Genomic DNA, 13,244 nt, shown 5'->3' on the forward strand with positions numbered 1-13,244 from the left:
TATTGGAAGATAAAGAGTCTTTGCTTTTTGCCACCATTTTACCTCCCCTAGGGATAAAATGTATGCTACAGAGAACTTGGGAAACTTTTCCCTATTTAAAAGCACACATTTAAGTTGAACAAATCAATATGTGGGCCTGCATTAACATGTCCGTATTGCTTTTGTCAAAATTTTGCTGGAATAATTGTGGTTCGTTTGGACTTTTTTATTGTATGTTATATATTTTTTTTTTAATTTCAAAGTAAAAACTATGTCCTGATATGAAATCCACCAAAACTTTATTACCTTTTTGAAATATAAGAAATTACTGAAAATAGAAAATGGTCTAGGAAATGCAAAAATTTTTCTCCAGTTTGGGATCTAAAATAAAAATATCTTGGAAAAACTATCCTAGGTTTTATAGTTAAGTCAGTCAAATGAAATAAAATATTCAGCCAGGGATGTCTAGTGGTTTTACTTAAGCACACTCTTGGTTTTCACTGACCTCAAAAATGCAGGAGGAGTGAATTGTTTGTACATATAAAAGAAAGCTTTAATCTACTGTTCAAATGACACAAATACACACCTTACCTCAGACATTAAAACCATTAAATTGATTTAAAAGACAGATAATTCTAAAGACAATGTGACATGGAGATTTTCTTAGTGGTTAAATATATTAGGTGGACATTTTCAAGCTTTTCTACAATAAAGAAAAAAAGTACAAAACCAAATCTAGATTTCCTTGACTGTTATTAAGATTTGTACTTTACCTAAATATACAATACAATGAAGACTTTCTGAACCAAAAATCACATCCTCAGAGAAATAACTTTAACTATGGCATGTAAATTAAGGGCTTCTTGGGCTGTTGCTTCGTATCAAACATATTCAGCTTCTGGTTTTTGTTTTTTTTTTTCCAAAGGCCAGTACCACAACTTAATTCTAGCAGACCGAGGTCACAGAGAGGTTCATTTTTTCTTACATTCTTGCACAAAATAAAAAATAAATAAAAAGCTATTGTGAGGGGTTTGCAGTTCAAATTAGACCTTGAGTAAGAGAATTTATTTACCAGTACTACAGTGGTGTTTATTCTTTGCAGACTTTCTTGGCAGTGCAGACATTAATAGCAGAGATAAAAACAAATATAAACCAAAAGTTTAGCATTCTTCATCAATATACCTAAACTCAGATTATATACAAGTAACAAATTATTTTGAGTTGAGTGAGGGATTTTTGGTGTTTCAAAATCCACATAACCACATTGCAGCACGTCCCACAAAACCTCAAATGAATATTACTAGAAATTCTAATGAAAATAATTTTTTTGCATGTACATCCCCATGTTGATAAAACATTTAGGTGTGGAAAGATCTAAATTTCAATCAGATCAAATTTTAACAGATATTTCCTACTAATAACAATGTGCTGTATATATGATTGCATCTTTTTTTTTTTTTTCCCATCTTCCCAAATATTAGAAATAGTAATTTCAGATGGGCTGCATCTGCTGCCCTTGGGTGCCATTCCATAAATGACTTAAATGACTTTCACACTAGAAAATAAAAATTGTTCTGTTATCCATCTGAACTCTTCCTAGTTAGCATACAGCAAATATGAGAAAAGCAATTACCATAAGTCCCACACAGGAAAACCATAAAGGATTTATGCTATTAACTGACTGCAGGGATGAATGCTGGATTACCTGCCTCGGGTTTAGCAGCCAGGCCTGAACACTTGGGACTCTGGGTGCAGGAAGAATTGTAAATTATGTATGTTTGAATATTATGAACACACATGTGAATTAAGATGGGTGGAACCAAGCCCAGCCAATTCACTCTGGAGCTTGTCTTCATTCTTGAGTTTCTCCAGTGGGGAATCAGCACCAAGCCTCATGTGAGGTGCCACACTGTCCTGCTCCACTGCACAGGGCTCTGCACACTTGGCTGGGGTGATGAATCTGCCCTCTGGGACTAGCAGGTCAGATCTGCAACATTTGGTATGATGACACGCAAAGTCCTTTGGACTGAATCTGGAATAGTAGACCGTGAAGTTTCTGAGCTTTTGCTTTCAACTGGACATTAATTCCCACGTGTGGATCTTGTTATCCACTTCTTCCTGCTCCTCCTCCCAGTTTTCATGCCTTGTTTCCCTTTCTCTTTCTGCACAAAGAAAGCATGGGTATTATCTTGGAAAATACCAGAGTTTGGGCTCTGGCTGAGGTGCCTCAGCAAGTACTGATACCTGTCATGTGCTATAGCTCTGCTTAAACTCTGCCTTTACCCAGCAGTGTCAAATCTTGTGGTCCATACCACAATCTCTTCTGCTTCTAATCTCAAATTCAGGTTATAAAAAAAGGCAGTAAAGCTTAGTACTTCTTGAAATGTGAAGCACAATTGCTCAGTTTAAACTACTCAGGCAGCCTGAGACTTTTTCACTGATTAACTCTGTGTTTAAGTAATTACTGCAAGCACTTACTTATTTTATTTGGCTTATTGTCTGATAGGACATTACCACAGTGATACCTATACCAGATAAATCAAGAAGTAAAAAGCAAATATTTTGAGCAAAAGTGTTGCCTCATATGAAAGATGCTGGTTCATTTAAAAAAAGTTTTCTTTGAAGATAATGGTGACTTAATATTATTTTGCATACTTGTAAGGATTCCTGCCCAAACTGTGGATATCTAGCATTTCTGAACAGCAAGTTACATCTGAAAAACAGATTCAACTGTGGTTATGGTCAGAAAAGAGAATATAAAAATAGCAGTTTCCATGTGTTTGGTCATGTCTGCTTACTTTTCCAACCAAAATAAAGTTTTTTGAAATTTTTTACTCATGTAGACAGTCCAGAGCAAATACATCTTTGGTAAAGTGTGCAAGTAACTCTTTTTAGATAACTTCTACAGAAATATTATGTTACTTTCCTAATACAGAGCTACACTGATTTGAAAGCCAGGTTATCAGAGCAAGTTTGCAGAGCTGCCAAAAGAAATCAGAAAAAAAATATAATCAAAAAACCCAATGACCCAAAAATCCCCACTCTCAGAGAAGCCCCAAAAACAGAATAGAGAAAGAGATTTATAGGTCCAAAAACATGCCCTCAAAGGGTCAGAAAACATAATATTTTTGCATAAAACCTACTACTTTTGAATGTTGTATTTTAATTTTTAGTTACTCTACGTGCAGGTTGAAACTGAACACAGAATTCTTTCTGAAAGTTTATTTCATGAAAATGAAATTTTTACAGCTTTCCTTCATATTGAAAATTCATTTCAAGACAAAATTTGATTGAATTGATAAAGTAACATGCATTCAGTGCAAAATATACAGGGCAAGAAGACACAGAAAAAGGCTCATGCTACATTTTGCAGTCTCTGATGTGGCACCAAAAAGCATTTCCCTTTCACAGATCCAGATACAAATCTCAGTCTTGATTGCCTACATATAGAACATCTGAATATAGAATCTGTAGGATCTCTTTCTTTCTAATGTACCTGCTGTCCCTGGCTGTCTAGTCCATGTGTCCTGACTTCCTCTGAGGGGAGATATGTATATGCACTATGTAATAGGCAGAGGCACCCTCAAGCAGCTCCCCAAAACTGGATAAATGGAGAAGCAGGACTATGGAGTTACACCTGCCCAGCACAATATCTGCAGCTAAAAAAGCTCATGACCAGGACTTGAGCTCTCCTACAGAACTGAGACACATCATGAATAATCCACAAGATTTTGTATTAATAATAGGATTCCATACAGCAGAATATCTCCTCCATTAAGGAGCACTCCAGACCTCAAGAGACACAACAGCAATCTTCCTAAAAATTTGGAGGAATCTGACTACAGACCAAATATTCCCCTCCGAGAACTCAGTGGTAAAAAATTCTACCTGACTTTAATGGTGCATGATTGTGTCCTCTGCAAAAAATGTCACTCAACACATGCATGGACAACAAGTCAAATACATCTGGTTAACAGAATGTGGCTATTTTGGGCCCAGAATAGTGATATGATTATTTTTGTTGCTTTTTGTTTATACTTCTGTCTATCTTTGGCGGGGGAAAAACAGAAAACAAAACCTGAGAAATCCATGTTTTATCAGTTGCAGTGGACAAGGATACCATGCAAGGGTGTTGGCCAGTAGAATATATGTTCCCTGTTTTTCAGGTAGTACATCTCCAAGAAATTCCTGAAAATTACCTTACCATCGGGAGAAAAATGAGGACAGCAAAAAACTTAACTAGAACCCCTAAAAATAATGCTCATTCTGAAACAGAAAGTTGGGGATTTTTTCACACAAATGTGTTTTTCCTGTAATACCAAATGTTCAAAATATTTTCTTAACAGATTGTCTCTCCACTTTTTGCTTTTGTCACCTTGCTTTCATTTAGTTAGACAGTAATTCCCAAATGGAAATTTTAACTTTTGCCACTGAGCAAAAGTAACTGGATAAAAAGTCCCACTCATATCTGTTCAAAATACTTGATCAAAAGTTATTTGGATTGGGAAACAACCTATTTTTTAAGAATATCTGTTTCACTCATAGTTGCTAATCATCAATATGAGCAAAGGAGCCCAGGCTGGGAAGGAGACACATTTTTCTGACTCACATGGCATGGGGCCACATGCGGGTCTCTGGTTTTTCGTGGAAAATGGAGGGAAACAGTTTCCGCTGTTGTCACACACTCCTGCCGTAGATGGTAGGTGGATGCATGGGAGAAAGGAACAGTTTAAATTACAGCAAAACTTTTCCTCAAGTGTTTATTTTTGAACACTTGCATGTCACGAAGGCCGGTCTCATGACTTTAAACAAAACCCAATGTCATTGCTTCCATGAGGTTAAAATGAAGTGCAAGAGAAAAATTACAATGACTTTGCCTGCAACAGAAGGAAGGTCAGGCATCGCTTTAGACTGAAGATTGTCTCCATGGAGCAATGCCAGCAGCTGATACTTGACCTTTAAATTCCCCAGAGCTGCCACAATTTTGAGGAAGTGGCGTTTGTCAGATGGCCAAAGAGGGTGATGGAAAGGCCAGGCTGGTGGCTGAGGGCAGCCATGGGCAGGTCAGAGGAAAGGTGTTTCCTTACAGTGAAATTGTCCATGTGGTGGGAGAATCCCAGTGAAATGGAGATGGATGAAGGTGCTGCCTGGCGATGAGGCCAAGGGGCAGGTGCAGAAAGGGGGACGTCGTGAAGGGACACGTCTGCAGGGAAGGAGAGGTCTGTTCTGGCTGCAGGTGAGATGGCAATGGGGACTGTGAGGGAACTCTGCCGCCGGAGCCACAAGCCCCAGGGCAAGAGTTGAGGGACCTGGCCCGGCCCGGCTGCTCCTCCCGAGCTTCTGAGGGATGGAGAGAGAGGCGGGAAGGAGGGAGGGAGGGAGGGATGAGGCGGGGGAAGCCCTCTCCCTGCGCTGGTTGAGGGGTGGGAGGGAAGGGAGGCAGCTCCTGAGGAGGGGAGGAGGAGAAGAAGAGGCAGAGAGGGGATGTTGTTAAACAGTTTCTTACCGTAAGAGGGAGTTGGGACCCAGATCTTTCCAGTTAATCACACAACAAACTTAGATCATCGCAATAAAAAGCTCGGCTCACTCTGCCTCCTCGAGTGACCGGCGGTGCACGGGGTCCCTCCGAGGAGCCATCTCCCCTTCTCCTCCCCGCCAGCCGCCGGGGGGTCCGCCAGCACCATGCGGGCCACCCACCTCCTGCCAGCCTTGCTGCTCCACCAGCTGCTGCTGCTGCCCACCGCCATCCCCGCGGCAGGTCAGTTCTTCTATCACTTCGCTAGCGACCCCCGTCCGCCTCGCAGCCGCAGCACGGCTCCTCTTCCCCGCTCCGTCGCGGCAGGGAGGGCTCTGGGGCGGCGCGCCGGGCGCTGCCCGCAGGTCTGAGCCCGCAGGTCTGAGCCCGCAGGTGGGGCTGGCAGCGCCTCACCCTGCCTGTCCGGGCGGGCTGGCAGCGCCGCGGAGCCGAGCGCAGCGCAGCGCAGCGTGCGGCGGCCGGGACGAGCCGCGCTGCCGGCGCGCAGCCTGAGGGAGGCGGGTCCCGGCCCGCGGGCTGCGGAGGGGCCGCTGCTCCCGCCGCCTGCACCGTGCGTGAGCGGGGCGAGGGGCTCGCTCAGGACTGGCGGAGCTGGAAAGCGGGACAGAGGGGAAAGAAAATCTCAGCATTGCCCAGAGGTACACCCGGCCGTTATCAGGACGAGACCGTGTATCCTTAATTTCCAGTGGTAGAATAAATGTTAAATAACAGAAGTTGACAAGGACTACCCAAAGCACGGGATGGTGCTTTGCTGAACGGGAATGCCCTTGCTGAAGTTCAGCAGCATGAGCGTGCTATTTCCAGACTGAAATACTTGTAATTTCATTAGATGTTCCCGCTGAAATCCGGGAGATGGGGGGGGGGGGGGGGGGGGGGGGGGGCAAGGAACAAACAATAAGTAATCAAGTGCTGGATGCTCTTTAGCTGAATTTCTTTCCTGAAGTGTCCCCCCTGGACTGGTTATCTGAAGAGCCAACTCTGTGCTTTCTATTGGCCCTCTGGGAAGACGTTTAAGGAAAAAAGTTTGTAAAGGTTTCTACAAACCTTTCCTTCCTTCCGGCAACATTGTTAGGGTCAGACCTTTGCACAGACAGAAACAAAGGACAGGCACAATTCAGGGAAAGAATCTGCCAGGAGAAGCAAAGCAGGGGCAGGGAACTGTGGCAGCTGGGTTCTGGGGCAACATCTGAGGGCATCAGGCACAGTATGGCGTGCTCATGGCTTCCAAGAAGTTACTGCTTTCTAGTTAAAAAAATAAATATTTTGAAATGGAATTTCAGAGTGGAATATTTTGTGATCTGTGTGGGTAAGTCAAAAACAGACTGGCAGCATCACGTGCAATAAAACCTGTTGTTTTCCCCTTGGAAGGAGGAGTGTGGTTCTGTAGTATGCTGAACAATCTCATTACAGCTTCTGTGCTCAGTCTGCTCCCTGAGGATATTGTTTTCACAGGCATGTTTTTTTTAGCAGGTGACACAGAGATACAGACGCTATGATACAATACTTTTCTGAACTCCTTTTCCATGTACATTGGAATTTCCATTTTTTGGACATGCAGCTTCTCTGAAAAGTGATGACTAGAGCCGGTTAGGAATTTTCTGAGAAAATGTTTTGGGTTTCTTTTACTGGAAAATGCTGATACATCAAAACTTTTCACAAAAATAATTCTTTTTAAAGAGAAACTTTCCTTGGTTTGTTTCCCTCAAATTAAATGATAGAGAAATATACAGCAGGAGACATTGCCAATAGCTTGTGGTAACCTGCTGTTGAGAAACCCTCACCTGTGACAGAAGCTCATGAATTGATGGGCTAGTTAAAAAAAAAAAAAAGCAAAATGAATACTTGAGACACACTCACACACACACACTTTATTCCATGGGCCAAAGGTGCTCAACTAGTCTAGAGCTTGTAATAAACTAGGTCATGCTTTGCTCTCCTGGTAAGTCAGGATGCTTTTCTTGAGTGAGAGAAAGTCCTTGTTGTCCCTGACTGTAGGCTCTTAGTGCTGGTCTGTAGTTTACTAACTTTGATGAATGGTGGATCTACTTAATGTTTTGAGAGGGAGACTGAGAGACACCTTCTGTATTGCATGTATCAGTACTGGGCTGATGGAAAGGGTTATGCCTTACCAATGGGCTCTCCAGTTTGGGGGTGAATGGTTCACCTTGATGAGGAGAAAAATTAGATTTCCAAAACTTCAGAGTTTTTTAGAGTAGGACTTGTTTTCTAACCAGTTCTCATGGTGATGGTTTCTTGACAACTCTGCCTTTCTTAGTTTTCCTCCCCCACCTTCCTTAATATTTAATCCTGTTTTAATCCTTATTGGCAAGATGATTCTTAGCACATGCTGCCATTTTGCTTACCTTGATTTTGAAAATACATGATCTTCAAAAAAAGTGTCTTTATATTTACACTGTAGGCAAGGGAAAGTTGTCCTACTTCTTTATGAGAATACAAATTTATGGACCATTTCTGTAAATGATTGCTTTGTAAACATGTATGTTGTCTTTGTTTGGGATGTTGGATTCTTTTTACTGAGAAGTTTTTAAGAAAGATTAGGATTTGCCTATATATGATTATTTTCAGATATGAAAAACAAGGTAAATGGTGAAAACAGAATTAAAACATGAAAGTCTTTTGTTAATGTACATCCATACTTCTACTGCTGTTCTGTCAAATCTGATTTCAAATGTACATAATGGTGAATTTAATTGCTTCTGTGAATGAATATTCTGGGTTTGTAATGCCATGCCCTAAGTTCTTGCAAAGACAATGTCCTGTGTAACAGAAGTTGCTGACTAATACATTTGGGTTATATTAAAGGGTAAAGAAAAAGGAGGGTGAAGAAAACACAAGAAATTTAAATGTCAGCAAGCTGTCTATGCTATCACTTTCTGAGTTTCATTTTAATATATAAAAGATAAGACTGTGATTGATGAAAGATAAATGTGCATGGTTCCTATAGACTACTTGCCTAGACATTATCAATATCCTGTAAGTCTCTGTCACTTGCACAAAGAAATTAATCTGTAGCTAATAACTTTATCAAGGAGTTTTCTTTCTTGATCAAATATTCTTATTATTCAGTATTCTTGGGAAGAATCTCTTTAATAATGTTCATCTAGTGAAACTAAAAATGACTCTTTAATCAAAGCAACAAGTAGATTGGCATGTTGCAAAAGAGTGAATGTTAAAGATTTATTTAAATTAAAGATACATTTTTCTGTGAGAGGACTGACAGCCAAGTGTGTTTATTCAAATTTATTTAAAGCACATTCTGTAGTTTGGATGATCTGAAGAAGTTGCTAATGAAGATGTGGGAGTTGCTCTTAGTTCCTATATATATTATCACTTTAAAAAAAAATCAAATCCCATAGCCATAATCAATTTTTGAGTGTTGTGTATTCCTGTGGTCTGCATAGCTAAGTATATTTTTAAAATTTAATGTGATTTATACTTTCCCATCCCAGCTGTAGATAATCATTATACTATATACTGTCAACAAAGTGAAACGATACTGTGCCAGTTGGAAGAGTGTATTCCTTCTGTTTAATGGAATCCTTTTGGTACTCAGTGCCAGGGGCCGCTTGTTTTGCTCTCGCATGTAATACAGCACTTACCCTGCTTAACAGATTTTCTGTTTCTATTAATGCCATTTTCATAAGCAACATAGCAGGAGAATATAGAGTTGAAAGACGTGAGATTAAAATGTTGCGTAAAACTCTGGAAAATTGACCACTGAAGTCAAGGAAAGGAAAGCCTCTTATTGGAGGAGCTCATCTGTCATTATTGTAATACTTCAACTGAGGCCAGGGTTGGAAGGGAAATGTGCAGTCTCCCTCAGAGAGCAGAATATCTCCCTTTTGGATCTTTGTGCTGAACATTAGTTTGCCACCTAAGCATTTCAAACTTTTCCAAGGAGGTTTAAAACCAGGATAACTGGGCCTCTTTTTGAGTAAAAGCATGATGTTGAGAAAAAAAGCTTTGCCCTGGATGTTACAATTACTTGTACTGGATGAGTGTTGGAATTTCACTTTCTCCCCATCAGTGTTAAGATGGGGTGGAAGGGCTGGAACTGGAAGGCAGCACAGAGGTGAGAATGGATTGATCGTGGAGGTGAGAAAGGATTGTTCTCCATGCTTTCTTGGGAAGCAAGGATAGTAGGACAACTGCCATAATGCAAGCAAAATTTGAACCTTGCTATGGGGAAAGTATGGCAGCTAAAAATACTGGAAAGAAGGGGTGAGGACATCCTCACTGTTACCCCATCTTCTCCTGTCAGCTTTTGTGGCAGTGCCCAGAGGGTGTAGAGCTGTTCCTGTATGTGGTTAGTACCTACATGCAAAGCAGCACTGTGGTGAAGCAGAGCTGGGAACATGCTCCACATTAGTCAAATGTGTTGGCAAAATCTAGCTGTAGTTTTCAGTGGCTTGTGGGCCTCCACCCATGTGCTGTCTGCTGAGCCCAGCCGTGCCTGGCAGTCCTCGGTGCTGCTGGCCCAGCTGGGGACTGGCTGCTCCCTCTGTCCCCCCTCAGCTCCAGCTTTTCCTATGACTCGCTGCCTTGGCCAGCAGCACTATTTTCATGTGTACAACATGAAGCAAGGCTCTCATTGCTTCTCACAGGGGCTGTTTTGCTGCCCTCAGCCATCTGTCATTCTTTGTTTTGCCCAACCTCTGCCCTGTCTACTTGTGCTTTTCTCCTTACCCCTTGCTGCATGCCCGGAATTCCGGTTGGCTAAAACACCATCACAAGGGAAGGGCACAACATGCTGGGTGCCTCAAAGAAGACACCAAGTGCTTGTAAAGATTGTGGAATGCAGTGGAAAATGGTGGGGATTTAATACTTGTGCACAATGTGTAAGAGAACAAATCTTAGGAGGGAAAATCCTCTCAGTCATTTAGCCAGAGGTTAGATACAGTAAGTCAGAGTGCAAACTGCTGTGCATTTGTTTCTGCCAGTGGGTCCCAGCATCCTGCTGAGCAGATAACCTTTTCTTGGAAGGAAAAGATCTGTCCATTTGCAGCTACCATCCAATTTTAGAATATACTATCAGTTGTTAGCATTATCCTTAACTCCTTGAGTTTTCATGCTGACCATAGGAGTGGGTTCCAAAGGCAGGACAGCATAAACATGAAGCTGAGTTCCCACTTACATGTCAGTCTTTGCAGTTGCTAATAAGGGGGTGTGGGTGTGTGGTGTGAGTGGTAATGTAATGCCAAAAAGAAATATCATTTTGCATTTCCTGAATCTGCTCAACAGCTAGACAGAGAGCCAATGTAGAAATACGGAAATCATTATCTCTTATATATAGATATTGCATGGATAGTTACATATATTTCAAACTACTTTCTAAAAATTTTGTGGTTTTTTCCCCATAAGGCTCTTGTGCCAAGAAAATAAATGTCAGAAGTTAAAATATTCACATCATCCTCCAGGTACTTCTGAGAAACTGTTTAGTTTTGACAAGCTAGAGATGCCTCCTTGGACAGCTGCTTTTATTTTGGTGACTTTCCATCTATACAGCTGACTGCAGATTTTACGGGTATGGTTGGTAAACTTATTTTACGCCAAATTATTGTCTTACATAAATAACTGCATTAAACTTAATCTGGCATTTTAAGCCTATCCAATCTACGAAGTTGTTTTCTTGGGCACAACTCAGATTGTTCCAGTTTCTCATTATGTTGGTCTGCCTTTCTTCCTTTTTTTTTTCCCTTTTACCCCCAAATGAGAGTTCATTTGGAAAAGGTGTTCACTTTTTGCATTCTAGCCAGGAATCTGGATATTTCTGAGGAAAAGTCGAAGTAAATGAAAGTAAGTTAAAAGTGTTGAGCACTAATTCTTTTTGTCAGAGTGACTCTTTTATGACTTGATTTGAGACAAAATTGCCCTGAATGTATTTATTGAAAAACTGCTTTTGAATGGTTCACACAGATTACAATACTGTGATGACCCTATTAATGATGTTAGGATCAACATTCATCTTTAGCATCCTTTATTTCTGTGACCACACTGTTAAATTAAGCATGTTGTATCCAAAAGCATTTATTAACATCTACTTTCACCATCTGGTGAAGATTGAGTTTGATTGTTTTTTCTTTTTTTCTTGATGAAGTCAGTATACTTATGCTATCATACTGAGGCACACACCAGAATACAGTTTACCCCTGATGTTTTATATCCTTTAAGAAGCATTTTCTTGGAAATACTTTATTGAGTGTAATTAAAATTATCCTTTCTATCATATTTTATAGACAAGTTAAACACCTCACTCTATTTGCATACTGCTTTCAATCCATATATGATGAGAACTGTTGCTTTTTTTCAAACCCCACTCACTGATTTTTTCTTGTTACACAAGTTTTGCCAATTTCTGTTTTATGCACATAAACATACTTTGTTTTTAATTTTCTTATTAAGTTGTCAATGTTTATACTGAGATAAGCATTCTGCTTTGATATATCTGACACTGTGATAATACATTGTTTTGCAGATCTTTGCTTACCACTTTTTTTCCCCATTCAGACACTTAGGAATATAAGTTACCATTAATTTTTTGTCAAGTATGGTGTCCCCTGATAAAATATTTGTTATGTTTACTGTATTGAACTGTGCTTTCCTAAATTTATTTAAGGTGTGTTTAAAGTTGGGGAATTTTTTTTTAAATTAAAGGTCTTTCATATGATGGTAGATTTCTGATTTCCCGCCCCTCGTGCCCATTTTAAATCACATGATATTCCTCTCTCATTTTTTTTCTCCTAGCTCATTGTGAAAATCCAGTTTTCTTTATCTTGCAGTGATGATTGTTTGCAAAATTAAATTAATAGCTAATCTCATTTTAGCATTCTGACCTGGTTATCCATTAAAACACAAATAAGTCAATCTCTAATTAGTCCATCTGTTAACTGCTCAAGGTCAAGTGGCTTAATTTCACTACAAATATGATGCAAAATATTAAAACAGATCTAATATGCCAGTTGATACTAACAACAGTACCTATGTCTGTTTTATATTTTTGAAATAATTGACCATTTTTCTTCACTGGAGTATATTTTGAATCATCAGCTTCTCTGTGCTTTCTGTACAGCATGTGGACAATTACACTATTTTAAATATTTCTCCTCATATCATGCTATTTTGTACTTCATTCTCCATTTGGAAGGACTGCAGTTGATTCCTGCAGTTCTCTGACAGCATCTGCTAGTCTAAGGAATTCAGGTATCTTAATTTTCTTCATTTATTTTACCATAGATTTAGTTTATTTCTGACATCTGAAAAACAAGGAACAGTGATGCTTTTAGATGAGTGTTTATATTCTTTAAAAACTGAAAGTTATAAAAGGTCCCCACACAGTTGAAAGTTTAGCTCAACAAAGCAAATAAATATTAAAATCTCAAGTTCTGCAAGTCTAAACAAACAGAAAAGGGAAATAAAACTCAATCACAAAGAACCAAGTTTTCATTAAGAATCTCAATCAAAACATAAACATTTAATTTAAATGTATTTATCTTCCCATTTGGAAAACCTGGTGTTAGGTTTTGATGGTTTTGTTCTGTAAAACAAATTGGGATGCAAAATTAAAAAGAAACTAAAGGAAAAAGTTTTCTTACACTATCAGGAGACTTCAAGATGTGTTTCTTTAAGAAAGTACCAACTTCTGCATAGACTAGAGTGAAATTTGGAAACCCTGGAAGCTGACATGCTAAGTGCATCATAACTGGTATTT

General features: G+C 39.8%; 1 protein-coding gene across 5 annotated transcripts in view; it reads left to right on the forward strand.

Annotated features, from left to right (window-relative positions):
• The first annotated feature begins 334 nt into the window (after positions 1–334).
• Positions 335–13,244, forward strand: part of HGF (hepatocyte growth factor) — a 62,920-nt gene continuing 50,010 nt past the window's right edge. For 2 of the 5 annotated variants that reach the window (XM_038154635.1, XM_038154640.1), the window contains exon 1: positions 5,261–5,737. In XM_038154635.1, the coding sequence (XP_038010563.1) occupies positions 5,662–5,737 (76 nt within the window). In that variant the 5' untranslated portion in view covers positions 5,261–5,661. Of the gene's footprint in view, positions 5,216–5,258; positions 5,738–6,040; positions 6,185–13,244 lie in introns of those variants that run through there. The other 3 variants (XM_038154638.1, XM_038154636.1, XM_038154637.1) reach the window with 3 other exon arrangements.

Source organism: Motacilla alba, chromosome 1A (assembly GCF_015832195.1).
Source record: "Motacilla alba alba isolate MOTALB_02 chromosome 1A, Motacilla_alba_V1.0_pri, whole genome shotgun sequence".
NCBI classification, from domain to species: domain Eukaryota; kingdom Metazoa; phylum Chordata; class Aves; order Passeriformes; family Motacillidae; genus Motacilla; species Motacilla alba.